The sequence below is a fragment of the Macrobrachium nipponense genome, chromosome 36, assembly GCF_015104395.2.
Source record: "Macrobrachium nipponense isolate FS-2020 chromosome 36, ASM1510439v2, whole genome shotgun sequence".
NCBI classification, from domain to species: domain Eukaryota; kingdom Metazoa; phylum Arthropoda; class Malacostraca; order Decapoda; family Palaemonidae; genus Macrobrachium; species Macrobrachium nipponense.
In genome coordinates this window covers 44,099,610-44,127,335 of record NC_087220.1, presented here as the reverse complement: position 1 = coordinate 44,127,335, position 27,726 = coordinate 44,099,610, and the positions used below count along the sequence as shown (strand labels likewise).

The 27,726-nt window shown below is 45.3% G+C and overlaps 1 protein-coding gene across 1 annotated transcript in view; it reads left to right on the top strand.

Annotated features, from left to right (window-relative positions):
• LOC135203591 (kinesin-like protein KIF11) overlaps window positions 1-27,158 on the top strand; it is a 152,368-nt gene extending 125,210 nt beyond the window's left edge. The window contains exons 18-21 of the mRNA XM_064233376.1: window positions 16,929-17,074; window positions 17,253-17,420; window positions 24,155-24,265; window positions 25,417-27,158. Coding sequence (XP_064089446.1) covers window positions 16,929-17,074; window positions 17,253-17,420; window positions 24,155-24,265; window positions 25,417-25,560 — 569 coding nt within the window. The 3' untranslated portion in view covers window positions 25,561-27,158. The remainder of the gene's footprint in view (window positions 1-16,928; window positions 17,075-17,252; window positions 17,421-24,154; window positions 24,266-25,416) is intronic.
• The last annotated feature ends 568 nt before the right edge of the window (window positions 27,159-27,726 follow it).

Sequence of the window (27,726 nt, the reverse complement as noted above, 5' to 3'; positions counted from 1 at the left end):
ACTATTAGAGACATGAAGTCCAAGATGGCTGACTCGAAAGGTATAAGGCTAGTGATAGTGAACATTTTAGTGAAGTGAGTTCTATCAGTGTTGTGGAGGGGGCGTTTGATCGTCCCTGCGGCGCTCCCAGGCCTAGACCTCTTTCCAAGCTCCCATGCCCAGAGGAGAAGGAAAGTCGAAAGCCTTAAGGAGGTCGTGGGGAATCCCCAACGGTCAGACGTCCCTTCAGCTAGCTCTGCTTCATGGCAGCCAGCTCAAGGGCGCTATAGGAAAAGCGTCCTTCTCGCGAGTGTTTCTCGTCCTCTCCCTCTCCCTCACCTAAACGAGGGTGGAAGGAGTCGAACTTATCGAGACCGCTGAAGCGTCATATGAAGCAAGACATTGATTCGAGCCCAGAGCGCTTCTCGGATGACGCCCCGTCTGCTATTAAGAAGGCGAAGGTGGCGTCAGCGTCACCTGACGCTTATGAGGAAGTACCCATCATGCTTCTTCCCGAGTGATGACGAGAGGCGTCATGCACTAGACGTGGGAGAAGCGTCAAGAAAGATATTATCGGTTCAGGAACAACTGTCATCTCTTGTGGGAGTTTTAGGCGCCCCGTCGGGAAGGACGTGACGCTTCCAATTAAGAAGTCTCGTCCTCTCTCACCTGCTCGAAGAGAAGCGTCAGACAGATGTGAAACTGCTAAACGTCTGGCAGGAGCTTCGAGTTCGAGAACTAGAACGGGGGCGGACGAGAGTGTTGTAAGACAAGAAAAACGAAAGACGTCTTTGTTCCGATACGTAATACAAACCCTCGGTCCTTTAACAATAGGAAGGTAACTAGCGGCAGCTGGGACGGTCGTAAGCTTCGAACAAGGGGAGAACGGTAGTTAACTGCTTGTCCGATCGTGCGCGCACCCACGCGCCCGAGAGGTGAAGAATCACTTTTGCTTTCGGCCGCTGGGTGTGAAGGACGTGGTTCGTCATCGCTCTCTGCCCGCTTCATCGTCGTATGCTTTGGTTTATATTGTGTTTTCTACTAATGGTTGGTTTGACTTGAAAATGAAACTGTAAGTACACTGTTTTCATTTTCATTAACTAATTATGAATCAACATGGAGCTATCGCCGTAGAGACGGCGATTTCCGCTCTTTTCATGAATTGAACCCTTGAATTATGTCTCGGTGCCGAGGGCAGGGCGCACTCGCGCCGAGTCATGTATTTTGGGCGAAAGTGTGTAATTGAAAGATGTAAGTACTCTTTTTCATTATATTTTTGCCCTGTGCGTTCGTTTGCCGAGAGCTTGATTGCGCTCGGCAAGAGCCTCTTATTTTGTATGAATAGAATGCAATGAAAGTGGATTCGCAATGCAGTTTTCTTTTAATTTTCATTTATTAATTGCATCAAATTTAATTTTGGATCAATTTCCGCTCTTACCCGGGAATTAATCCTTACGATTTATTGCTGTGAAAGTGAAAATAGCAAGTGCAGTATTGTTCATTTTCATATATATTTATGATAGCATCATATTATTATGGATCAAGTTTCCGCTCTTACCGGAATTGATTTTTCCCTCTTTAAGTTCTATGAGTGAATCGCAAGTGCAGTATTCTGTTTCATTTTCATATTACTTTTCACTGCTGTGCGGGGTAGGGGAAGCGAAGGGTCTGCCGGGAGTCGTCGGAAAGCTCTCCCGCGACTCCCTTGGTATCCGATTCTTCGTCTTCTTTCCTGCCCCCCCGCTCAGCTTCCTCGTATTTTGTTTTTGGGGTCCTTCCTTCCGTTCGTGTGGGGCATGTCTCCCCCCCCGTGCGTGAGGGAACCCCTCTTACTAATCTGTCTGTGCTACGCAGGTGCTACAGCCGTGGGAGACGACCTTGGACAGGTATGGACCACTGCGGCTGCAGGGCGTGCCTAGCATCCACGATCTGCTGCAGAGTCTAGCGAGGTCTGGGGCGGTGACCTTGGAGTGGTCTCCACTACAACCTTCACGGCCGCTTATGCTGCTTCCCCTCCCCCCGCTGGTCTACACTCCCCATGCTGTGTCGGTGACGCCGTCTGCCGCTTCTAGGGCCGGTCGCCGCCGTACCGGGGAGGGGTATGCCGCCGCCGCCTGTGTTTTCTTCGTGTTGCCTGCCCCAGACTTCCGCTGTTCCAGCAGCTCGCCCCTGGACCGGCCGCCAGTACCACGCTGGCTGCCGATGATTCTACTAGGCGATGGCTGGGCCTGCCGTACCTGTCGCTGATGTGTTCCCGCTACTGGCTTGGCTGTCCCTTCTGTGTTTACCGCTGCCGCTGTTCCTGCCGCTCCTGAGCTGGTTGCTGTTCCTGTCGCTCCTGGTTCCTGCGCCTGTCCATGCTGGTCCTGCCCATGGTGTGTCTTCCCCAGTCCCAGGTCCTTCCGGACAGGTGCAGTCGGCCGTGTTGCTTCGGCAATAGGCCCGACTCCGGCCTGGATGGAGGACCTGACGACTGTCCTGCGTGAGCTGACGAAGAAGAGGAAGGTGTCATCTTCGTCTTCGTCTGTTGCTGCCTCTTCCCCTTCGACTTCTAAGGCCCATAAGCCGAAGAAGAAGAAGGCTGCCTCCCCCCCCTAAGAAGTCTCCTTCGGGAACTTCTAAGGGCCCGTCCCACCTCGGTGGGACTTTGGGGGTCCTTCTGCTGGTCCTCCTGCTCCTTCGGGAGCGGGGAGGGGCCGTCCTCCCCTTCCGTAAGGAAGAGATAGACGGGGACCAGAGGATTATCGGTTAGCTCTGGTACTTCCTCGCCTGGTGCTAGCGGCGATGCCGCTACGCCAGGTTCCGGCTCGGTCTCTCGTTCGCGGGAGATCCCGAGTGTACGCTCTCCCTCCGGTCGGGAGACCGTGCAGCCAAAGTTTCGGCGCCAGAGTTCGCTCGGCGCCAAGACCACGGCACGGAGCAGAAGGCTGGCGAGAACCGCTCAGGTGACTCTCGCCCAGGCCAGCGGCCGCTCTCGCAGCGACCAGCTGGTAAACCGGGTTTTGTTATTCCCCCTAAGAAGACTCCTTCGGGAACTTTCGAAGGGCTCGTCACATTCCGGTGTGACGGGGGGTTCTTCTGCTGGTCCTCCTGTTCCTTCGGGAACGGGGCCCGTCTCCCCTTCTGAGAAGAAGAAGAAGACGGGGACCAAGGGTGTGGCTGGCTACCGCTGGTACACCCTCGCCTGGTCTTGGCAGCTCTGCTGCTAAGCCAGGTACCGGCTCGGTTTCTCGTCCGCGAGAAGTTCCGAGTGTACGATCTCCTTCGGGTGACCGTGCAGCCAAAGTTAAGACGCCTGAGTTCGCTCAGCGTCATGACCGAGGCACGGAGCAGAAGACTGTCGAGAGCCGCTCAGGTGACTCTCGCCAGGCCAGCGGCCGCTCTCGCAGCGACCAGCCGGTACCTCTGGGTGGACGTGACGGTCTCTGACCGGCCACGGTTTAAGGCTGGGAAGAGGTCCCCCAGGTCCCCTCGACCGGACCGGTACCAGCCTCGGCTGGTACCAGCGGTTTGACGTGCCGCGAGGACGCTCAACGGTCTCACGGCGAAAGCGAGCTCTGCAGGTCACCTGACCGCCGCTCCCACAGGGACCGGGCGAATACGGTGACCAGCAGCAGCTCGTCTGACGCACGGGACCGGGGTCGACGTGCTCAGTCGAGCCGCTCGCCACAGGTGAGCGGCCACGGCCAGGCCTGCAGATCGATCCCCACCGCGGGTTGGTGATCGGCTGCAGCCCCCCACGTACGCTGGTCCTGCCAGCGAGCGGGGGGGGAGCGTCAGGTCTGTCTCTCCACTACCTTCAACTTCCTCGGGCTACACCGGAAGAGCGAGGTAGCTAGGAGTGATCGTGAGAGGTGCGCCGCTCACGATCCGTCACGACGCCGCACGTGCCACGTATGGTCTTAGGACCAACCAGGACGTACGCGCAAGTGATTGGAGGCGACCGTCAGGGGGAGAGGGGTAGCGTCAGTTCTCTCTCCGATACCTTCAACTTCCTCGGCATACGCCAGGAAGAGCGAGGTATATAGGAGTGATCGTGAGAGATTGCGCCGTTCACGATCCCGTCACGACGCCGCACGTGCCAGGTTGGTCTTAGGACCAACCAGGACGTACGCGCAAGTGATTGGAGGCAACCGTCAGGGATCTGTTGCTGGTCCTTCTTCTGAAGGAGGAGGGTCCTGGAGCTGCTCTTGTTGGAGGGACTGGACGGTCCTACTCCTCAAGACGCTGTAACTTCCGAGATTCAGAGTAACTTTACCCAGGTTATTGCACTGATTCGTCAGCATCAACGACCGGGGGGAAGGATCGCCGCTCCCACCAGCAGAGCCCATGTCTCTGCTCGAGTCGTTTTGGGGCCCGAGAGGGAACCCAAACCGACGGTGGGTATGCCGCGATCGGAGCTTGCCGATTCTGTCTTGAACCAGAGTCTCTCGTCTCCGGACAAGAAGGCTCTCTCAGTTCTGGCCGTCGATCAAGCTACTTCCACCTCCTCTACTGCGACAGCGGCGTTTCTACGTGTCTTCGGACACCGTATTTAAATACTCCTTCGGTCCTCCTGAGAGGTTTCGACCTCGACGAGGACTGGAATGAGTCGGAGGACGGTATCGGCTCTTCTCCTGTCAGGTGTCGATCAGCCCCACCCAGACGACGTTCACAGTGGCGGCAGACCCTTACCTACAGTGAGAGTTTCGTAACCCTCCTCGGGGGAAAACGTTTTCTCCTGACGATACGTTTTCCCAGACTCTGAGAGGCCATCGCCGCAAGGCGATGGCTGCTCCTACTCTTCTCCAACTGCTAGTTCCACTGGGAAGGCGCGCGAGTATCCAATTCCTCCCCCATTCCCTCTCTCCTTACGGCTACGAGGGAAAGGGGAAGGATCCTACAGAGATTTCTCCTGTAGGATCCCACGTTGGGGACTGCGCTACCAGGGGGGACCTTCGGTTCCTACCTGACGTAAGCGGTCGTTGAGGAGGGATCCTGCCCCATTCTCGATTTCTACGGGAATCGAGAGGACCACCAGCGATATCGTTTGACGAATTCGGTGGGGGTTTCGCAGACTGCTTAGAATTCTACGGAATTTCTAGCGCATTCAGAGTGTTAGAGTTTCTTACGATCTCCAAACACTTAGGCGAGACCACGGTCCAAAGTGAGCGAGACGAGAATCCCCGATATGTTACACGATAATCGTGGGACCTCGCCTATGCTCGAATTCTGGAATTTCTAGCATTAGGAAGAAGACTGCTGCTGAAAGAAGACTATCTCACAGTAGGCGACCAACCTGGAATAGAGAAGAGCGGACGGGAATATCCAGTTTGGCTGGAACTATCGTCTTAGTATTCTGTTCACCATTGAAGCTTTCCTTCGAGGAAGACTTCTCCTTCACTCTCTTTAATAGAGAACGAAGGTGGTCGATCTCCAATCCTTATTTTGTTTTCTTGAAGGAAAGAATTTAGGATGGAGATCGTTGTTCAGAATCCTACAAATATACTACGTATATTAACCTCGCGACATGATTCTGCTAAGCAGTTGAATGGTCCGAGGGGTAGGTCGCATATCCTGGTTATTCTACGGATTGCGACTTAGACGAAAAGTATTCTAATTGAACTGCAACCCGGTTGCCTGCAACCTCCCAGGAGTTTCCAGTTTCAATTTTATATACTTATGGTGTTGTCACAACAACACCATTTAAGCTTTTATATTTACCGAAATTCGTTTCGCTTAAATATAATTGCTCGAGCATATCTTTTATGCTCGTTGGTTCTAGCCGAACGCATTCCTTCGTGGAAAGGATTACTTGGCAACTCAGGATGACGACGAGTCAGCGACAGCTACTGCGTATTGAATTGCCCGAGGCATTTCAGTATCAGCTGCCGCTTTCAGATAGACGGTTGTTTATGTCTTTCTCACCTGCTTTGATTGAATAACAACCGTATCTCTGCCCAACAATCATGGACTTAAGTCTCTGATTTAACGGGGATTCTCGCATACATGAAGACCATCTACTGCTGAGAGACGCTAGTATTCATCGTCTTCGGTATTGCGAGAATTTTAAACAGAGATATCTATTCGACTCTCATCTTTCTGTTTACCGCACGGTAAAAGAATTCTGTAATAGTCTCTTGCTGCATCGTATCCCGATAATGCGAATGATTTTTGCGGAATCTGAGTTTGTCCTCAAAATATCTTGTATTCGGAGGTGTACAATTGTTCATTGTTCACCCCGGATTAGCAGATGTATTATTGAAAAGACATCGCCTACTCCCACACCTGCCAGCTCTACTTCCAAACGTTCAGCCCATGAGAAGCAGTTTCTTCAAGCGGCTCTCCCCTGTGTTTCATTACTGAAGAACGCCCCGCTTTCATTGCACAACGGACAGCAATGAAATGGCGGTTAGCGTTTTCAGTCATTTGTAAGCACAGGTTTTAGAATCTTGAGATTCCTTCTCTCGATTCAGTTGGAAGACGTAGGTTGCATTCATTGCCTACCTTCGTCTTCAACGTCACATAGTGTTGTTTCTCCTTAAGCTGAGATTCAACGTCTATGAGATTTTCTTGCCATCAGGGACCTCGGTCTTTTGAAGGCAATTGACTTTCGCCTTTTGAGCTTATGCATTAAGAGAATCATCGCCGCGCCGTCCGGCATCGGTGACTAACAAATATTTTATTTGTTTGGTCTCTCAGCATAACTCTTAAAGGGCGAAGTCACGTGACTTACCCGGATGCTTGGACAACTTGCCTCTACTGATTCCGAACCAGTCAGTCGGCAGCTGTCAGAGCGCCCGAGTCAGTTACGAACTATGCTGTGGACTTAGTTCGGTTGTTCCAGAGCAATCATTACTTCGTCTTAATAGCTTGTCAGTATGAGTACTGTACTAAAACCAAAGTCGAGAAGAGGGATAGGTCATACGACTATTCCCTTCTTTTCGTCTTAGGTAACTGCATGACTTCTCTTGAGAAGTCAAGCACAAAGGGATGGGGATTTGTGACGCTCGATTTCGTACCGATCTTCGTAGCGAAGACTCGGAACCCTTCGGTAACTGACGATTGGTTCGAGTCCTTCACAAATACCCTCCCTAATGGACGTCACCGCCTCCGATACGAAGGCTATGCTGCTTTGTCCTGTGAAGGTGCGACGGAGCTGTCTGAAGAAACTCGACACCCAGGATGAGTGCGGACGCCTCTTCATCATTCTCTCGCGTTCCGCAAGAACTTCTCCGTGGCGCAGGTAATGAAGGCAGGCGCTGGTCCAACCGGACCGCATGCACCTCCTTCTACCTTCAGGATATTGCCACAGTTCCTTGGATCTTTTTCCTTGGGAACCGTGGTGGTTGCTCAACACGTTGTGTAGTTAACCCAGACCCTCGCAGGCTGAACAGCATCGAGTCCTGGTGTGACCGTAAGAATGGGATGAGGATGAGAGTGTGACTGGCTCCTCTGTACTTTCCCATCTTTTTCTTCCTTCCCCTCTAACCTTTGGGATAGAGGGGACACGGTCGTCACCCTGCTGGGTAAGGACGAGATGCAGGTGAGCTACTCAATAGAGCACCATCCTATCCCTTTCAGTAGGGATAGGAGTAAATATCCACCACTTCCTCCAACAAGGGGGAGGAAGTGGATGCCAAATTGAGACAAACCCATCATTTTATGATTGTCTCTTGCAAACAGGAACAAGTTCTTGCTTGCTGGTACGAAGAGATACGCTTGCCTCTCTCTTAGTACTTGGCCCAGAGGTCTGACCATTGATCCTGCGGTGCACACCCCGATCAATCGGACAGAGGTTTGGATCCCTCCCTTGCTCTTACGACCAGGGAGGCACTCCAGGGTTGGACGAACACCAGTCTGTTCACCAAAAAGACTCAGATTCCTCCCACCAAGAAGTGAGTCTTCCTATTGTTAAGGACCGAGGGTTTGTATTACGTATCGGAACAAATGACAATTTGTCGAAAATTGCATTTTTCCTAACTATACAAAACACCTGAGGTCCTTTACATATAGTCCCACCTCATGACCACCCCTCCACCTGCAACTTTTTGCATGGGCCTAAAGCAAAGCAAAAGTGATTCTTCACCTCTCGGGCGCGTGGGTGCGCGCACGATCGGACAAGCAGTTAACTACCGTTCTCCCCTTGTTCGAAGCTTACGACCGTCCCAGCTGCCGCTAGTTACCTTCCTATTGTTAAAGGACCTCAGGTTTGTATAGTTAGGAAAAATGCAATTTTCGACAAATTGTCATTTTAGAAGTGAAGCGTCATTTCAAGCGGATCTGAGAGTGACGCTCCCGTCCAAGATTGTGACGCCGAGTAGGACGCCCTTAGAGAGCGGAGCGTCTTCCAGACGCGAAGCGTCATCAAAACGTCAACAAGAGACGTCATACATGACGCTCGGAGAGCGGGAAGCGTCATACAAGGCGTCTTCTACAGTTCATGAGAAGACGCAGGTTGTGACGCCTTCCAAGTCTATCAAAACGGGCAAAAAGGACAAAGAGTTTCATTCCCTTAGCCCCTCTCCTATCAGGAGTTTGTCTCCTCCAGAAGAGGAAAGTTTCAGAAAGGAGAACGGAAAACTCAGATATATCCCGAGTTGGAGGAAAACTCGGATGATGACGATCTTGGAAGGAAGAGGGGGGCTTGTCCAACTATAAGGTGTTGACTACCCTGCTTCTTGAGGAATACGGAGACGAGTTGACTCCGGCTGCTCCTCCTTCTCCACGCTCGCTCTTTTCTAGTGCGAAGGCGAAGAAGCCCTCGTCTTTTCTGAAGATGAAGCCCACCATCTCGATGAAGCGGGCTTTACACGCCTTAGACTCCTGGATGAAGTCGAAGAAAGACTTAGTCAGGACAGTATTTGCATGCCTCCAGCAAGGTTAGCTGGGAAAGAGGCATATGGTACAAGACGGGGGAGAAATATGGGTTATCGCTCTCCCTTCTACAACAGAGGCAGATTTTTCGACGTTAGTTGACGCTTCAAGGCGTCCAAGTCTCATTCTGCTCGAATTACATGGAGTATTTCAGAACTGGATCATCTCCTCAAGGGACTCTTCCATGTATTGGAAGTCTTCAACTTCTTGGATTGGTCCCTTGGGTGATGTCCAAGAAAGCTCATGATTCAGAGGAATCGAACCTGAAGCCCTGTTATGCATTTTGTCTTGCATCGACAAAGCGGTACAGGATGGATCTTTTGAAGTCTCTTCATTATTTGGAGCAGGTCTTTTAAAGAAAAGGACGGTGTATGGCGCCTTCTTAACAAAGGCAGTCTCGCATGCTCAGAGGGCAGCTCTACTGTATGCACCTCTGTCTGACTATTTGTTCCCTTCTCAGTTAGTGAAGGACGTGGCTCACTCTTTAACTGAGAAGGCGACGCAGGATCTTCTGACGCAGTCGGCTAGGAAGAAGAAACCTGCTTTAGTATCTGACAAGAAAGGACCTAGCACTTCTATGCAGCCCTTTCGAGGTGGTCCGATCTCCAGACCTCCCGCAAGAAGGAAGGCTCCAGAGAAGAGATAGGTCCGCCTTTCGTCCCTTAAAAAGGGAAAATGAAAACAGTTTCTCCTCCAAGCACCAGTAGGTGCCAGGCTCCTGGGATTCGTGGAGGCCTGGACACTGATAGACGCAGACGCGTCTTCATTGAATATCATAAGGAAGGGATATCGTATCCCTTTCCTGAATACTCCGCCCCTAACGTCAATACCAAGGGAACTATCAGCCAAGTACAAGGACCCTGTGCTGAGGGATACTCTTCGATCGATGGTGGAACAAATGTGGACAAGAGTGCAATAGAACTAGTACTGGATCAAAACTCCCCGGGTTTTACAATCGCCTTTTCTAGTGGCGAAAGCCTCGGGAGGATGGAGACCAGTACTAGACGTCAGCTCTCTGAACAAATTTGTTCAGAAGGAGAAGTTCTCCATGGAGACTTCTGCTTCAGTCCTAGCGTCATTACGACAAGGAGATTGGATGGTGTCTCTAGATCTCCAGGACGCCTACTTTCACGTCCCGATCCACCCTTCGTCGAAGAAGTACCTCCGTTCATGACGGGGGGAAGGATCTTTCAGTTCAGAGCCTTGTGTTTCGGCCTGTCCACAGCTCCTCAGGTCTTCACAAGCCTGATGAGGAATGTGGCGAGATTTCTTCATCTCTCAAAGGAGTGAATGTCTCGATGTACTAGACGACTGGCTCATCAGGGCCAGATCGGAGAGACAGTGTTTGGAGGACCTAAAGTTAACTATGGATTTGACCAAGGCGTTGGGATTGCTTGTGAACCTCGAGAAGTCTCAGATGACCCCCAGACAAGACCTAGTCTATCTGGGGATTCGGATGGATTCTCGGGGTTTTCGAGTTTTTCCTTCGCAAGAGAGAACCGCAAAAGGTTTGAGGATAATCTCTCTCTTCTTAGAGAAGCAGCAAACGTCAGCGAGGGAATGGTTGAGCCTTCTGGGGACGCTTTCCTCGCTGGAACAATTCTTCCCTCTCGGAAGACTTCATATCCGTCCACTTCAATTCTTCCTCAAGAAGTCTTGGAGCTGGAAAAACGGACAACTGTCGGACGTTTTTCCCATTCCAGTGGAGATAAAGGCACACCTACAGTGGTGGTTGCTACCTCTGGAAGAGAACAAAGGGATCTCTCTAAGAACACAGAACCCAGACCTAGTGTTGTTCTCCGACGCGTCGGAGACGGGTTGGGGAGCGACATTAGGCTCAGAGGAAGTGTCAGGCACCTGGGAACCAGCACAGGTGTCCTGGCACATAAACTGCAAAGAGCTCTTCGCCGTACACCTGGCCTTGAAGAGCCTAGAACCTCTGGTGAGAGACAAGGTAGTGCAAGTAAACGTGGACAACACCACCGCACTTGCCTACATTCGGAAACAGGGAGGGACACACTCCTCGTTCCTTTACGAACTCACGAGAGACCTATTACTTTGGACGTCTCACAGGAACATCTCCCTGCTGACAAGGTTCGTACAGGGAGTAAGGAATGTGAGGGCGGACAGGCTCAGCAGGAGGAACCAGGTCCTTCATACAGAATGGACTCTGCACGAGGAAGTGTGTCTCGATCTCTGGTCTCTGTGGGTAACTCCTCATGTGGATCTCTTTCGCAACATACATTTCAAAAAGGCTCCAGTGTTTTGCTCGGTCGTGGAAGACCCAAGAGCGATTATGGTAGACGCCTTCCTGCTAAACTGGTCTCGAGTGGACGTTTACGCTTTTCCCCCATTCAAAATCCTGGGGTTAGTAATGAAAAGTTTGTGGCGTCAAAAGAGACGAGGATGACATTAATAGCCCCCTTTTGGCCGGCCCAGGAATGGTTCACGGAGGTGGTAGAGTGGATCGTAGACTTTCCAAGATCCCTACCAGGAAGGACGGATCTTCTCAAACAACCACACTTCAAGAGGTACCATCAAAACTCCCCGCTCTCGCTCTGACTGCCTTTCGACTATCGAAAGACTTGTCAGAGCGAGAGGCTTTTCTCGCGAAGTGGCAAGCGCGATCGCGAGAGCTCGCAGAACCTCCACTACGAAAGTATACCAGTCGAAGTGGGAGGTCTTTAGAAGGTGGTGTAGAGCCAAGAAGTTGTCCTCCTCCTCTACCTCTATAGCGGAAATTGCTGATTTCTTGCTATTCCTGAGAGTAAAATCTCATCTAGCCGTATCCACAATAAAGGGATACAGAAGTATGCTCTCGGCTGTATTCAGGAACAGAGGATTAGATCTGGCAAATAACAAAGATCTCCACGATCTCATAAGATCTTTTGAGACTTCAAAGTCTAAGGAACGTACTCCGAACTGGAACTTGGACGTAGTCCTCAAATATCTGTCTTCGGATAGATTCGAGCCTCCGCATCTGGCATCATTTAGAGACATAAACTAGAAAATGCCTATTCCTTTTATCTTTAGCGACGGCAAAAAGAATAGTGAGTTACAAGCTCTGCAGGATAAAGTAGGATTCAAGGGAGACTCGGCTATTTGCTCGTTTAAGACCCTGTTTTTAGCGAAAAACGAGAATCCCACGAATCCCTGGCCTAGGTCATTCGAGGTCAAAGGAATGTCGAGTCTCGTAGGCAGAGAAGCAGAGAGGTCTCTATGCCCTGTTAGAGCTCTGAAGTTCTATCTTCAGAGGAAGCGTCAGTTGGGAGGCTCTAGACAAGGTCTTTGGTGCGCGGTAAAAGACCCCACAAGACTGATGTCCAAGAATGCTCTAGCGTTCTTTGTAAGAAACGTCATTACGGACGCTCATAAGGTCTGTCCTGACGAACAATTACAACTACTGAGAGTAAAAGCTCATGAAGTAAGAGCGGTTGCGACGTCTCTCTCGTTTTATAAGAATATGTCGCTTAAAAACATTATAGATACGACATATTGGAGATGCAACTCAGTATTTGCATCTCATTACTTGAAAGACGTGCGTGTGACGTATGAGAAGTGCTTTTCTCTAGGTCCTATCGTATCGGCAGATACGATTCTGGGTCGGGAGCCGACACCAATCCTTAAATGTATATACTGTTCTTCTGTTTGGATATGGTCGAGAATCTCTTCGAACAATGGAGGATTCAGGCTCGCACGGGCGGCCGTCTATGTTGTTCATAAGAGAATTCTTGTCATATCCAATTAGTTGAGTAAAATTTTTTTTGGAAAATTATGTATGTGTGCGTAGTGGTTTTTGAGTTACGGTTGTTGTGACGAGTTCGGGGATAACTCGTAACAATCCTTAGTTCTAACATATGGTTAGGATCAGGTGGTCGGGATTGGTTGTGTGCTCCTTCATAAGGTGTATTGTCATATAAGTGGATCAGCACCCATGGGACAAAGTCCTTTTAGGCTCTGCTGAGTAAGTGGGTAAGAACCCCATCGGCAGACCCACAAGAACTCTTGGCCATAGATCACATATCTCGCTAAAGTTTCTTGAGGTGATGCAGACTACTGGGCAAACACCCACGAAGTCTACCACCTATCAGGTAGGAACCAAGGTTTTATTTATACCTACAACATATGTTGTTTACCTGTCTATTCCATATAGTAGCTGTCTCTTACCCTCCACCGAAGGGTGCCAATCAGCTATGTATATATCTGACAGGTAAGTTGATTGTATGAAAATGATATTGTTATGTTACAATAAAGTTTCATACATACTTACCTGGCAGATATATACAATTAAAGGCCCACCCAGCCTCCCCGCAGGAGACAGGTGGAAGAGAGAAAATATGATAGAAAACGGGGATGGTTCCTAGTCCTGCCGCCCAGGGCAGGCAGGTAGATCACCTGACCTACCTGTAGCGAGTGGCGCGAAATTTGAATTTCTGTCGGGGACGACGGAGTCTTAGCTATGTATATATCTGCCAGGTAAGTATGTATGAAACTTTATTGTAACATAACAATATCATTTTCGTCTTAGTTGAGATTCAACTACTATGAGAACTTCTGTCTTGCCATCAGGGACCTCGGTCTCTAGAAGGCAATTGAATATCGTCTGATGTACACATCCCTTGAGAGAATCATCATCTCGTCTCCAAACATCGGTGGCGAACAAGATAGAGGATTTGTATTGTTGTTCTCCGCATAACCCTTCAAAAGACAAGTGTCGTGTGACTACATCTTGGATGCTGGACGGCTCACACTGAGCGCAGTCAGTCAGCAGCTGTTGAAGAGTCTGAGACCATCGTGAGCTACGCTGTGGACTTTGTATTGGTTGATCCAGATCAGTCATTACTTTGTCCTATTGGGGTGTTGCTGTACCCATAAAGGATCGACACCCACCATGGAGTGTCGGTCGGTGTCTTTATCCACTGCGGACTGCCATTGCAGAAGTGTCTGATGACATCTTTCTCCAAGTATTACGAGACCGTGAGAGACTTCTCTGCAGTTGGATACTCCACTGGATGGGTACATTTCATCACTCCGAAGAATATGTTGGACAGGAAGATAGATAAGGTCTCATTGCAACCATATTTATCTATTCCTTCGGGCCTGCCCACAGGTCCTTTGGAACCTCATTTCCTTGGACCGGTTGTGGACGCTTGCAGGTTGTGTTTGCTTACCGGGCTCCTTCAAGAGGACAAGTTGCATCTCGCCTATGGTGTGCAGTTCTAGAAGTAAGAAGGATGCAAAAGTGACTGGCCTCTCTACCTTCCCCACCTCGTCCTTCCACTCCTCTTCCTTCAGGTTGAGGATAGAACTCAAACTACACTGGCTGGTCAGGCTATTGATGATGTAAGCTTAGACATAGAGCTTCCTTTCTATGTTTCTTACCAGAATCATAGAAGCAGTCCCTCTCCTTCCTCTAGCAAGGGGAGGACGAACACTGGCAATAATGCAAACCCTTCCCAGAACTTTGCATTAATGCCTCTGACTAAATATTCTTCACAGCCCATTTTCGGATGAATTACGATTCCTCACTCATCTTGAAAAGGCCCAGAAGTCTGACTCTTGATCATGCAGCTCCTATACTCCGATCAAGTTGTCAGAGGCAGGGCACTCCTCCTCACTCTTACGACCAGGAGTAGCAGCCTAGGTGTGTAGAACTCCAGTCAGTTCTAGAGGCTCACTCATATTCCTCCCACCAATCAGTGAGTCTTCCTTATGTAAAGGACCGAGGGTTTGTATATCGTTTAGGAACAAATCACAATTTTTTAAAGTAAATTGTATTTTTCCTAACTATACAAACCAGAGGTCCTTTACATATATGCCCACCTCATGCCACCCCTCAATCTGAACCTGGGCCAAAAGGCAAAGAGGAGTGTTTGCATCTGGGCAGGCTGGTCTACCCACCTGCCACACAGTAGTTACTGCCTAACCACCTTGTTCAAGAATTTGATGGCTGTAATTCCAGCTACGCCGAAAGTAATTCCTTATGTAATGTTTTGGACACTGTCCACTCTCCCCCTGTGCCTTGCAAAAGATTTAGTGAGCCAGTGAAACCTTCATACAGTTTTTGGGACTCCCCAGAAAATTTTTTGCTGGAATGACCTATGCTAGAGCCAGGGCGTTCTTTCCTTGAAATGTTCCTCTTCCTCTTGAGAGAGCCCACAAGCAGCTGAACTGCTACTAACCCCTGAGTGCCTGAGCGCCCAGGGATGCCTGAATCTAGTCTTTCAATGCTCGCCAGTATATGAACCCCCTTCTACAGTCAAGTGTTCCGCATGAACGTACTTGGCCTTTGGATTGTTTTTGACCCATTCTGCAGTGCGCTCTGCACCAGATGCCAAGTGACTAGCGCCAGCTGTTCCTTCATCTTCATGGATCTTTCGCTCTTCTCAATTCAGCATCAGTTATCTGACATTTTAAGTTTACTCAGGAAAGACCCATCTTCTAACTAGGACCTTAGGAGTTCATTGCTATTGCCTGTGTATTCAGAAAATGATGGCGAGGAGGATGTTTAGATCAAGGTTCACCTCGACTACTTATGCAGCATTATTGAAGTGGCTTTGACGTTTTTCATGACGGATGAGTCTGCAGACAAAAAACTACCAAAATTGGTACTATTTCCTTTGGCAAGGAAGGCTCTCTGCAAATTGAATAGTTGGCTAGATGAGAAAAGAGAGCAGGGGAAGTCTTCATTTAGCCATCCCCCTTCTTGTCTGGTACAGTGGAGGTATTCAGAATACGAAACCAGGGAAGCTCCCTGTCTAGGCGTGGCTGCCTCCTCTCGGGTCTCATAGACTCATCATGCAGGTCGGTTTTCAATGCAGTCAAAGTGATGTTCTCCCCTATGGAGACTGATCATCTTGAAAACCTCTTTAGGAGTTTTGATGTTTTAAGTTTCCTGAATTGGTGTGTGTGTGCATTGGCCCAGAAAATCAAGAACTGTTCCCACCGGAAGACATAGTGACTGATTGGCTGAACATCCTTTCATGTACAGATAAGGGTATAAGGGATGAGACTCAAGAGTTGGCATCACTCTATACTTTAGGTAAATTGTATTTTTCCTAACTACAAACCTGAGGTACTTTACACATAGTCCCACCTCATGCCACCCCTCACTCTGTTCCTGGGCCTAAAGTAAAGTGAAGCTTCACCTCCCAGCCGGGCGGGACACCCGACTACTGGACAAGCAGTTAACTACCAAACCGCCTTGTTCAAAAGATTACGACCGGTTCCAGCTGCCGCTGATTACATTCCACATGTTAAAGGACCTCAGGTTTGTATAGTTAGGAAAAATACAATTTACGACAAATTGTGATTTTAAGGCGCTTGGTTAACGCCAAAATTCCGCAATTTTTGGCACTGAAATAAAGAGTATTGGCACTGATTCTTACCTAGCAGAGGTAACATTAATCTGTTATCCGTGCTAAAATTCCCAATTTTCGGTTATCTGCGATTTTTGCTTAACAAGCCAACAGAACGGAAACCCCGCCAATAACTGGAGCCTACCTGTACTTGTATGCTTTGTAGTCACTGGGTTCATCCCTAGCTACAAAGCCCCACTGTTGTAGAGGTGAATCTGGCCAACTAGCCACACCCTACATAAATAAAATGATCAGAGGCAGTATCTACCTGCAGCAGCTCTTTTATTAGGTAGGAACGAGCATTGTTTCAATGCTATTATTTTGTAGTCTTTAAGTCAGTATCATTAATAATGTTTGGAGTAGAAACTAGCCAAATCCCACTTCCGGGTCAATTTGGGATTCAGCATTGCAAATACTTGGTTAGTTATATATGTAAAAAGGACATTTTTATGATAAATATTTTTTACATACTTACCAAGTAATTACGAATTAGAGCCCTCCCTCCCCCTCATATGGGAAAAGGGTGAAAACAATTTAACTCCTTGCTGAAGTTGTTCCTCTCTTACCCTGAAAGTCGGCACGCCTAGTACCTACACCGACACTAGCACTACCGCGTCAACATTTTTAAGCTGCCACGAGTCAAACTTTGAGCTATGTAATTACTTAATAAGTATATATAAAATGTTATTTTATCATAAAAGTGTCTTATTTATAATTCTGTCAATTTATTTTAAGGTCAAACTCCAGTACGACAGGATTACAAGTTCTCCAGGTTTCTCTCAACAACTTCACCACATGAAAGGATTCTCCAGCGGTATCGTGCTAGTTCTGCAAGTACTATGTCGAGAATTCCTATTCCAAGCTCACAAGGTGATACAGAGGTAGGTTTTACATGTAGGAGTCTCATGTTATTAAAACATAACCAAGTTGTTCATGGAAGTGTGAATGAAGATTTGTGAATAATTTGAATAATGAGTTCTCTTTCTTATATTGTATGCAATAATGTAATTTAATTTTATGATTTTTAGTATGTATTTGACCTTTTGCTTAACTTTACAGGATGAAATCAGCTCCCCATCCTTTGACACATCAGGTCTATCTTTGTCCGATTCTTCTCAAGCAGACGAAGATGTAACAGATGTCAAATCATTATCTGGTTCAGTTACTGATGTCCGCTCGAATTCTGGATCTACCACTGATCTAAGGCTACTCTCCAGTGCTTCAAAGGTTGTGAATTGACTCCTTTTTAGTTTGTTAAAACAAGAACTTGAAAATCAGGATCCCTCTTAAGTTTGCAGTTGTACTGCCTAAAAAAATGTGCTGTTCAAAGTCATTGTTACAATGGAAATAGTAAGACTTGCAAGCATTTTTATTACAATTGGGATAGATTTTTTTTTTTCTCCATTGAAATTCTTCAAATTTTTTATATTCATATAAAGGAAATGTATTGCCTTATGCAAGGTTTAGTATAGTGGAACCTTGCTTTAATGGACTAATTGTGGGGGAAGGTCGTCCGTTGAAGTGAAGCATTGGTTTTTTTTTATAAAAGTAGCTTACCAAATAATTACTTAGCTAACAATTAGCCTTGCACGGCATCCTAAAATTTTAAAAATTTGTGCACAAGTGACTGTTGCAATGCGTGGGTGACAGGTCTTGCCCACCACCGTGGAAACGCGCGAGCGACATTAGCCGATAGTTTCATTCTTTATGCTGTGCAGCTGACAAGATTTTGTCTAACGCTTCCCATGTTCATGTTCGCTGCTTTGTAGTTGCTGAAGTCGGTGATGTACTCACTTTAGATGGTTTTCTTTCTGTGCTGTGGTATTATTTTGGTTGGCTTTACCATTAATAGTTTCATTCTCCTCTCTTAGGTTAGAGTATCAGTACTTCCAGTCTTTGCTATTGCATCATAACATAACTTACTGAGTTATGTTATGATGCTCACACGAGGTGCACCAAATGCAGAGGTCAGGTATGTACAAGAGAGCATACTTGTGATGAGTGCGAGGAGTGGGATGAGAGTAGGTGGAAGTTTTTAGAGTCCCACCTTAATAGGTTGGAGAAAAATTGGATTAGGAAGGCAGCCGCTATTGCCAAAAGTAGGGCCTCTGTTAGTAGGGATTCTTCCCTTAGGCCTAACACAGACTCTGGTCTCCTTCTTCCTTCTACACCTGGAAATAATCTTTCTCCTATCCTCAGCCTTCCCTCCCTCCTCTTACTCCAGTGCTCAGCTCCTATGATTCCAAACCCAATGCCATTGCCAGTCTAGTCTAGGATTAACATTTAAGTTCGGTGAGAAGTTTAATCTTTTAATAAGTTGTTTCGGAGTTGGGGGCATCTCTTAGAGTCCTCATGGACAAAGTAGAGAAAGTGTACAGTGATACAGCGCCAAGTGAAGTGTCAGTGGAGGAGGTGGTTGCCCGTCCTGTTCTCCTAGACGAAGGTCACTGTCCCCCTCCCCTGCATCAGGGAGAAGACATATTATAGGTCCAAGGGAGGCTGATGGGGTTTGCTCACTGGCTGCCGCCCCCTTGGTCGGTCCTGTTGTGAAGTCCCAGGATACGACCGACTGCCGTTGAAAAGGGATGTCTGTGGATGTGCACCGTTTATCATTCAGTTCTGAATTGGAGTCTGATCACGGGCGATGTAGATGCTACGGCAACGCTTCTAGGTCATTAAAAAGGAAAGTGTATGATTCGGCTCCCAAGTCCCCTGTGCTAATCAAACAGCATAAGGACCTCTATGACCTCACCCTTCCTTCTTGTAGTTACAGGGTTGATCCTTCAGTATTTGCTCCGGTACAGCTGCCTTCTCATCCGTGGGACTCACCAGTGCTGCTGTCTCCCAAGGATTCCAAACATCAGAAGTTCATTGCTAGGCACTTGTCAACTGAGTGTCTGGCTCAGCGTGAGGCTCCCACTCCCAAGAGCCCAGTCCCAGGCGTGCTCCCATCTCCAGTGACTGCACATCCACCACTGGCTTCCACAACGCCAGTTCTCGCTCCCACTTTGACTGCTGTCACTCCCGCAATGCCTGTTCCCGCTCCTACGATGACTGCATCCATTCCTGTTGATGTCTGCTTCCACACCTGTTCAACCCGCACCTGGACCTGCTTTGGATCTGCAGCACATGGACCCTTCTGCTTCAGGACAGGTAGCCCATCGGCAACAGCTGACCCTAGTTTCAGAATCAGATGACCCCTCTCTTGCACCACTGAAAAGCCAGCTCTCAGAGATCCTGAGTTACAGCAGGAAAGCTCCTCCGCTAGATCCCTTTAAGAAGGCCGATGACCTAATCATGCGTTTCTGTCGATGAATCAACTTGAACTCGCTCACCTTCCCAAGATGGTCCTTTCCACCTCCTCCAGGAAAGCTTTGAAAGTAGTTAAAGTGGCTCTCGATGAAGAGGGAACAAGGGAAGGCGACGTTCGCTCGTCCTTCCTCGCATCTTGAAAAAGAGGACCCCTTACGACAGAGGAGAAAGCCCCTCCCTGGGAGTTGCTGCCTCCTCCCAAGGGGACTTCTCTATTCTCATTGACTCTTTGCTCCATTTAGCTTTGCTTCAGCCAGAGTTTTCTTCTCAGCAGAATTGGACCACCTCGTCAAGAGCCTGTTTAAGGTGTTTGAAGTGTTCAGTATCCTCGACTGGACAGTGGGTGCTCTCACAAAGATCAAGATTGCCATAAGGATGGTTGACTCCATTTCGGCAGATTTGAGTATGCTTTTGTGCATGGATAAAGCTGTCCGAGAAGGCTCTGCAGAACTTGCGTCACTCTTCACCTTCAGACTTCTGAAGAAGAGGGACCTTTGGTGTTTTTTTTGCTTTGAAAGGAGTTACATCCTCGCAGAAGGCGGCTTTGCTTTTCGCACTTTTGGACCCATCCCATCTCTTACTGCAGGCCATGGTAGAGCAGATAGCTGCAGACCTGTAGAAGAAGTATACTCAGGACCTCTTGACTCATTTGTCTGAAGTTCGTCTCTGAACAGCACCCCCTTACTTTGACGAGATCCATGTCTCATTCTAGACCCCGCTCCAACCAGTGCTTCCATTTGAAGCCCATTAAGAAGCACTCCTCCTCCAAGTCTCCATTGAAGAAGTGAACCAGAAGTCGTTTGTGCCCCAGTGGGAGCCAGGCTCCTCGAGTTTTGGGAGAGGTGGACTTGCAGGGGAGCAGAGCCATGGATCGTCAGGGTATTAAAGGAGGGCTACTGTATCCCTTTCTTGGAGACCCCTACTTTATCTCGTCTCCCATCGCATGGACGGCATACTCAAAGACTCAGAAAGACACACTGCCCTTTCAAATGAAGTATCCTCCCTCCTGAAGAAGGCCATAGAGGAAGTAGTAGAGGTCAATTCCCAGGGAATTTACAACGGCCTTTTTGTAATTCCCAAAACATCAGGGGGTTGGAGACCGATACCGACATAAGTGCTCTCAATTGCTCCATCCAAGCTCAGTATGGAAAAGTCAGTCAGTCATGTCATCCATTCATCCGGGCTCATCTGCACATCCCAGGTCATCCAACATCCAAGAAATACTTCAGGTTCGTCTTCCAGTTTTGGTCACTCTGCTTCGGTCTTTCCACGACACCTCAAGTATTCTCTTGAGTTCTCTCTCATATCACCAAATGGCTTCACCTGGTAGGCATCAACATCATTCTTATTTAGACTACTGGCTTCTTTGTTCACCATCGAAGGAACAGAAAACGAAGGACCTTCAGACAACACTTCACCTCCCAAGAATTGGGAATCCTTCTAAATCTCCAGAAGTCCCAGTTGGTGCCATCTCTAAAGATTCTTTATTTGGCAATGATTCTCAACTCTCAGACTTCTCAGGCTTTTCCGTCCCCAAAGAGAGTAGCGAACTGCATTCAGTCAATCGCCAAGTTCCTCTCATCGTGCTCAGCTCTACAGTGGATGAGTCTGCTAGGAACGCTATCTTCAATTGAGGCCTTCGTTCCCTTGGGCAGGTTACACATAAGAAATCTTAAATTCTTCCTCAAAACCAGCTGGGATAGGAAAACTCAACCAGACTTGATCTTTCCTATCATGCAGGAGATAAAATCTGATCTCAAATGGTGGCTGCCAGAAAGAAGGTATTCACAGGGGAGATCCCTTCATCCTCCCATTCCCGACCTGGACTTTTACTCGGACGCTTTAGATCTGGGCTGGGGAGCCCTCCTAGGGTCTCAGGAAGTCTCCAGGACATGGTCTCCAGGAGAAACAAAGCTCCATATCAACGTCAAGGAGTTGAAGGCCATTCATCTAGCCCTACGTTTGTTCTCATACGTGTACAGTGGGGCCTCGCTTAGTCGCGGATCAGCAATCACGGATTCAGTTAATCACAGGTTTTTCCTTGGACTACTTCTCAGTCTATATCCTGGTATGAATCGCTGCAGCGCGGGCTTGTCCTTGGTAGGCTAAGCCTCGTCCGAGTCCGATAACCAGCAAATGCATGAACAGATTCATATTTTGATATTAAGTGACAATCAAGGTAATAAAACCATTCTCACCTTATATATTATTGGCATATCTTCATAATATATAGCCTATTCATGGAATAATTCCACGTCATTGACATCAACTTGTACTAGTTGAGTGGCCAGCAGAAATGTAAACACAGAGTTACATTGCTTCACAGCACCTTTGACATTCGTTAATCTTTTAGAAATGTTAATAGTAATAGTGTAATTACAGTAGTAATAACATTTAGGAAAACATTAATTTTCAATTCGAAGTTCATTATTGTTTTGGTAAAACGTAATCAACTTCTCTGAACACTGCAGTCATACAAACGATAATGTCATAGATTATCGTATTGTTTGCGATCGGTGACGAAGCGTAAACGTAAAACCATTTTTACCTTATATATTATTGTCATATATTCATTGGCATATCTTCATAATAAGCCTCTTCAAGTTTACATTATGCATTGATTACTTTATTTTGATGTGATTACATTAATATTACAGTATGGTACTGTAATAAGTACAGTAACTATTTTTGATCATAAATGTACGTATATTCATTCACGGAAAAAATATGTACGATCGCTGTGACGTCACCAAACCTACAGTTTCGTTCGTACATACTATTTTTACACAATGTGATAGTTGTTACACCGTTCTACAAACTATGATGTATTTTACATAAGCCTATAAACTCTATCATAAATCACTTTACTTACTTTTTTGTGGAGCCCAAATACTATATCCTGGAAAATTAACGAAATCGCGAATTTTATCATAGAGCAAGATTCACTAATTACTGTGTTTTCTTCTTCTTTTCATGACTAAATGCATTTTTAGGATAAACTCATTTTCAAATACTATGAATGTAAATAGCAAAATCAATATCTCTCTCTCTCTCTCTCTCTCTCTCTCTTACAGAAAAAAAACTATAATACTGATCTATTATTATCGTAATAAAAGAACAAGATGGTCCCCGACATTTGTAGGTACATGTGTTGCCATATTTTTATTCTTTCTGTGATTTACGAAACTGTGCTTCAATACAACTTTTATAGTTTACTCAATGATTATCACATATAATAGTATATAAGAGAATATCTTATCACCATCCATGTTTCATTTCTTTGGTCAAGAATCCCTCTCATTCACTTTCCAAGAACAGCCTCTTGTTCTTTACGTATTAGGGACTTAATATCCGAATCTCATTCCCAGATACAGGAGAAGTCTCTTCCGTTTGCTAAAGTGAAAGCACATGAGGTCAAAGGTGTGGCCACCTCTCTCCTTTAAGCATAGCTTGTCACTTTCTACGATCCTTCAATCAACTTATTGGAGGTGCAAGTCGATGTTCGCGTCACATATTTGAAAGAAGTAGAAACAGTGTTTGAAAATTGCAGTACCCTTGGCCTGTTGGCAGTGGCTGGCATGGTATTGGGTCAGAAAGCATAGGAGAGACACTATCTCTCTCCTATCTCTTCCTTGTGTCAAGGATGTTGAGGTATGGGGAGCCTGGAGGGGTATTATTTATCATAAAGGATTAGTTTATTCAGACCTCAGCCAATAAAAGCTCTTCTCGGGGTGGTTATATAGCTTGCGGGTACCTGGTACCTGGAGGACCCACCAGATTGTTGTTTGGTTAGTGTCTTTATCATGAATTTGTGTATTAGTGACAGGTTTACTCTCTGGTCTTGTTATGGTACTGCGCCCATATTTCATCTTAAGTCTTGTCAGCAGACAGGCGTATCCCGTTGCAAGACTTCCACTGATGTAGAAGCGATTCTTGGCTCACTACCCTGCCACTACAGGTTAAGATGAGTACCACCAGAGGCAGCATCTCTTGCTGTAGGTCTTACCAGGCAAGCAAGTAACAAACAATGAGCCAGTGTTAGCCATTCCTCTACTAATTCAATAATAACATTCCTTTAATGCATTGAGTGAGTTTAGTCCATTCATCCCCCCACCCCCAGCAATGTGCGATTCAGCTAAGTAATTACTTGGTAAGTTACTTTTATTAAAATATTTTTATAATATGAAATTTTATAATTATACTTGAGTAATTACTGACTGAGAGCCCACCCTCCTCCTCCTCTGATTTTCATGGACTTAGCAGCAATAAATAAGAATGACGCTGTTGGCTTCTGTTGCTTGTGAATTCCCGTTGTGGTGGACTGGGCCCAGCACCCCCACATTGTAACAGTCATTTGCGTGCGAATTTTTTTATTTAGGATACCGTGCAAGGCTAATTGTTAGATAAGTAATTACTTGGTAAATATATTTATGAAACTTCTTTTTATTATGAAAATATCATTTTATTCACGGAAATATGCAGTAAGTTCCAATTTCACAGCAGTAGCCACTACCTTTGCAGATTTTGTCAGTTAAACCCAATGTCCGTTGGTTCCAGGTCTGTTAAAGCAAGGTTTTAATGTAATGCTACATTTATGCTTTCTGTAGAATATTTAACATTATGTTTTCACCTTTCCCCTTTCCCCCCAGAACAATAAAGAGGTCTTTGCAGTGCCGACTCTTCCTGCTCCAATGAGCCGGGAGAACTCCATGGTTTCCCTTTCAAGGTCATCTTCATCTACTTCAATTCCAGAAACCAAGGTAGTAAACATTTATTTTTTTATGTTAACCTAATAGTCGAGTACTATATATTTAGTACACATCTCTGTACGTATTTTTAATAATGTGGAGATGAGAGGCAGGGCCTGGTATGTAATTCTTATCAGATAGATAGGTTTAACAAGAAAACATTTTCATTGTCTGGCCACATTTCATCTGAGAGAAGAGAGAGAGAGAGAGAGAGAGAGAGAGACCCAGTGATGATTGCAATATTGACGGTCTGTCATTTTGTAGAATAAAAAAAATTACTATTGTTTTAATGGAATAATTATTTGATTTTGACCTTGGCTTGAATTTATCTTGTATAAATATTGCCACTTGCCCTGAATAGCTGGAAGTGCCCCAATTGGCTTTTTAGCTTAAATCTCATAATTCAGTTCAATCAAATATCATGATGTTCTGTAATTGTTACATTGATCTTTGTGTTTAGTTGTATTTTTGTTAATATAAAATGTCTATGATTAAAGAGATATTTAAGATAAAATATTATTTTAAGTTTAAAAAGATAGTTACATGGCATTTCTTAGCTTGTGCATTTTTAGTCCATGCATTTTTTAGCAGTTTTCGTGAAGTTGATTGTAACTGCAGCTAAGTCATTAAAATGTTAGGTTTTTTCATAATCTAAATTCAAGGAAAGGACTTTCATTCATGTTGGTAATTTGTAGTAGCTGGTAGCTTGATTCTTATATTAACGAGAATGAAAAGCTGAACAATTTCAGACTTGCAAGCTCCTTACATTAATATCTGAAAACTAGTGTTTAGTAATTATGCAAAATTGGTTAATGTACTAAGGATTCTGTTATCTATTCTTTAGCACCATAAGATTGTACCACCAAGGAAATATGCAAATTCTTATAAAAATTCCAAAACTTATATGTCTTATATCATGCACAGCCATCTTTAAAAGTTGGAAATAAAGCCTCACACTTAACGAACACATCTACAAAATTTTAACATGCCAAGGTAATAAAAGCAGTCAAGTTACTTAATGGTATGTATAGACCTGAACTGAGGACCAGGAACTGGACAGATTAGCACTATCATTAAACTTGAAATTTTTTTTTTTTTCTAGTTATCAGTTTAGTATTGTTAGTGCAAGGACCACCTATTTCTATTTTCATTTCTTTTTACAGGATAACAAAGAGAATACCTCAGTTCAGAGAGGAAGCACCAAAAAACGAGGACTTAGACAGCCACAGAACCATAACATAGCAGAGAAGTTAGCTGGCCAAGAAGCACAAACCCGAAATAGAAGAGTGTTGGGGATGCAGAATTGATAGTTGAGCTTTTTACTGTAAGGTTTTTCAATATTTTTAGTAGATTTTGTGGATCCAGTTTATATCGTTTTATGGTTTTCCTGTTCAATTTTTATTTTGACTTCTATATTACACCAAAGAGTTTTTGTTTTGAAGTGTCAGAGATTTCCAACTTGAGTTTGTATGAAGTTTTAGTAAATTTGTTTTATTTTTTATTCTTGCATGAAGCATAAATTTGTTGGTAAAGTACAAGTATAATATAGCACATGGTTTTTTCTTCATGTGCATGTATTTGGGGTAGGATATACTATGTAGGGAAAACTTAAGCTATTCAGGAAGTGGACAAGGAAAAATGAACACTTCTAAGGCTTGTGTTGGCCAAATTTGTAATTAAACCAAAATTACGATAGTTGGGATTCAAGTTATTGTACTTTACTGATTTTCTTCTACATTCATGAGTCTGTAAATTCTGCTGTCTTTCTGTTGCTGATTTACTTTTTTATTCTGACATGGAAAGGCTCTCTTCTCTCTCTTTTCATACGATATTGTTTCTCAGGTGTATATAGATAAACAAGAAAGGAAAAACTGAAAAAGCAGTGGGTTCATTGCTAGGTACCACACTAAAAAAAAATTATCAGTTTTATCCTCTCAGTTAATAAGAAATATGATCTTAACATTCTAACGTTGGAGGATCAGAACTGTCATTTATAGAATGAAATAAGGATGAAAGTTTCAGCAAAGAAGCTTTCGAGTTTAGATAGTTTTTAGTGTAACAATCTTGTACACATTGAAAGTTCTCGTATGCTTATTGTTGCAACTTTTCACATGTAAATAATGAAGGATTGTGCTGAAAGGACTGAATTCTGGCTTGGATTGCAGTTGTTTATCATGTTGAGGATATTCTAATTACAATGGGATATTGGAATTGTCATCCATTATCAGTTAAGCATGGGATCTGAAGTAAATTTCGCCCCTGAGGGGTGCTCTGAACATAATGCAGTTTAATGCCTAATTACATATAAATGTTTTTTGTGTGCCTTTGGCATTCCTTGTGTAACAAGTTATTTTATGTATGCGACTAAAATGAGAGTTTGTGTTTAAAGATTATATTTATGTGCTCTAAAGCACTTGTCATTTTAAGGTAGTATATGTAACGTGTGAATGATGGTATTTTGACATTCTGTGGCTAATCTTTTGCCTGATATATTTTTATGCTCTAATGTATCTTCAAAGTACTGTCTTTTCTTAAGAAATTACAAAGTCTCTTAACATTCTGTTGAAAAGATATGTATTGCCTTTAGCAATATTTGAATTTGAGGGCCATATCCCTGTTAGCATTAATGATAATTATCCATTAAGTTACTATCTGTGCTGTATGTTTATAGAGGAATCCACGTTGTACAGTTGAGGTTGGTTCTGATGCCAACATTTTTGGAAATAAAGACCTAAGAAAGGTTTTTCATAAATGCCTGATCATGCATATGATTTATACCTGTATTTTTATCATAAAAACCAACTTTTTAAGAAATAAATTTATTTGATTTAACAGTACTCCAGAGATAAGATATTTTAGGATTGTATAAAGTATAAATATACATACAATAAAGTTCTCTTTGTTCTGACACCTTTGATTGAAAAGCCTGTTATCCTATGTAGTAGGGTTTTGATATGTGATGAGTAGTAACTTCTGTTACATGCATAAGACTTCCAACAGAGATCAACCTTTTTATTGAATAATAATGGAGGTGTTGAAGCCAATTTCAGTCCCGATAATACTCATGCAACCCTTATTTGGCAGCCACCCGCATGGCGTTTGAGAATTTTTTCTCAGTAGTGTGCTGAAAATCTTTCATTTTCCCATACAATCTCTTGTCTTGTCCAACTGTATATACTACTCCATTTTTTCACTGTCTTAGGCACTGAATGGCCAAATAGCCCTTGTTCTTGTTTAGATTGCCTAACTTCATAAAGTAATCAACCCTATCCACACTGTCATTTATAGGCTTTTGGCAGAGTTGATCTGTTCATGCAATGCAACAAGTTCAAAGGAAGCTGGGTAAATAGTCCTTTAAGTGCTTAGCTAAGTAGTCATTTCCTTTCAAATCAAGCCAATTAAAGTTTCCATTGGTGGAACATTATCCAAACCAACCCAAGTCATATCAGTTATCCCATAAAGACCTGTTTTTA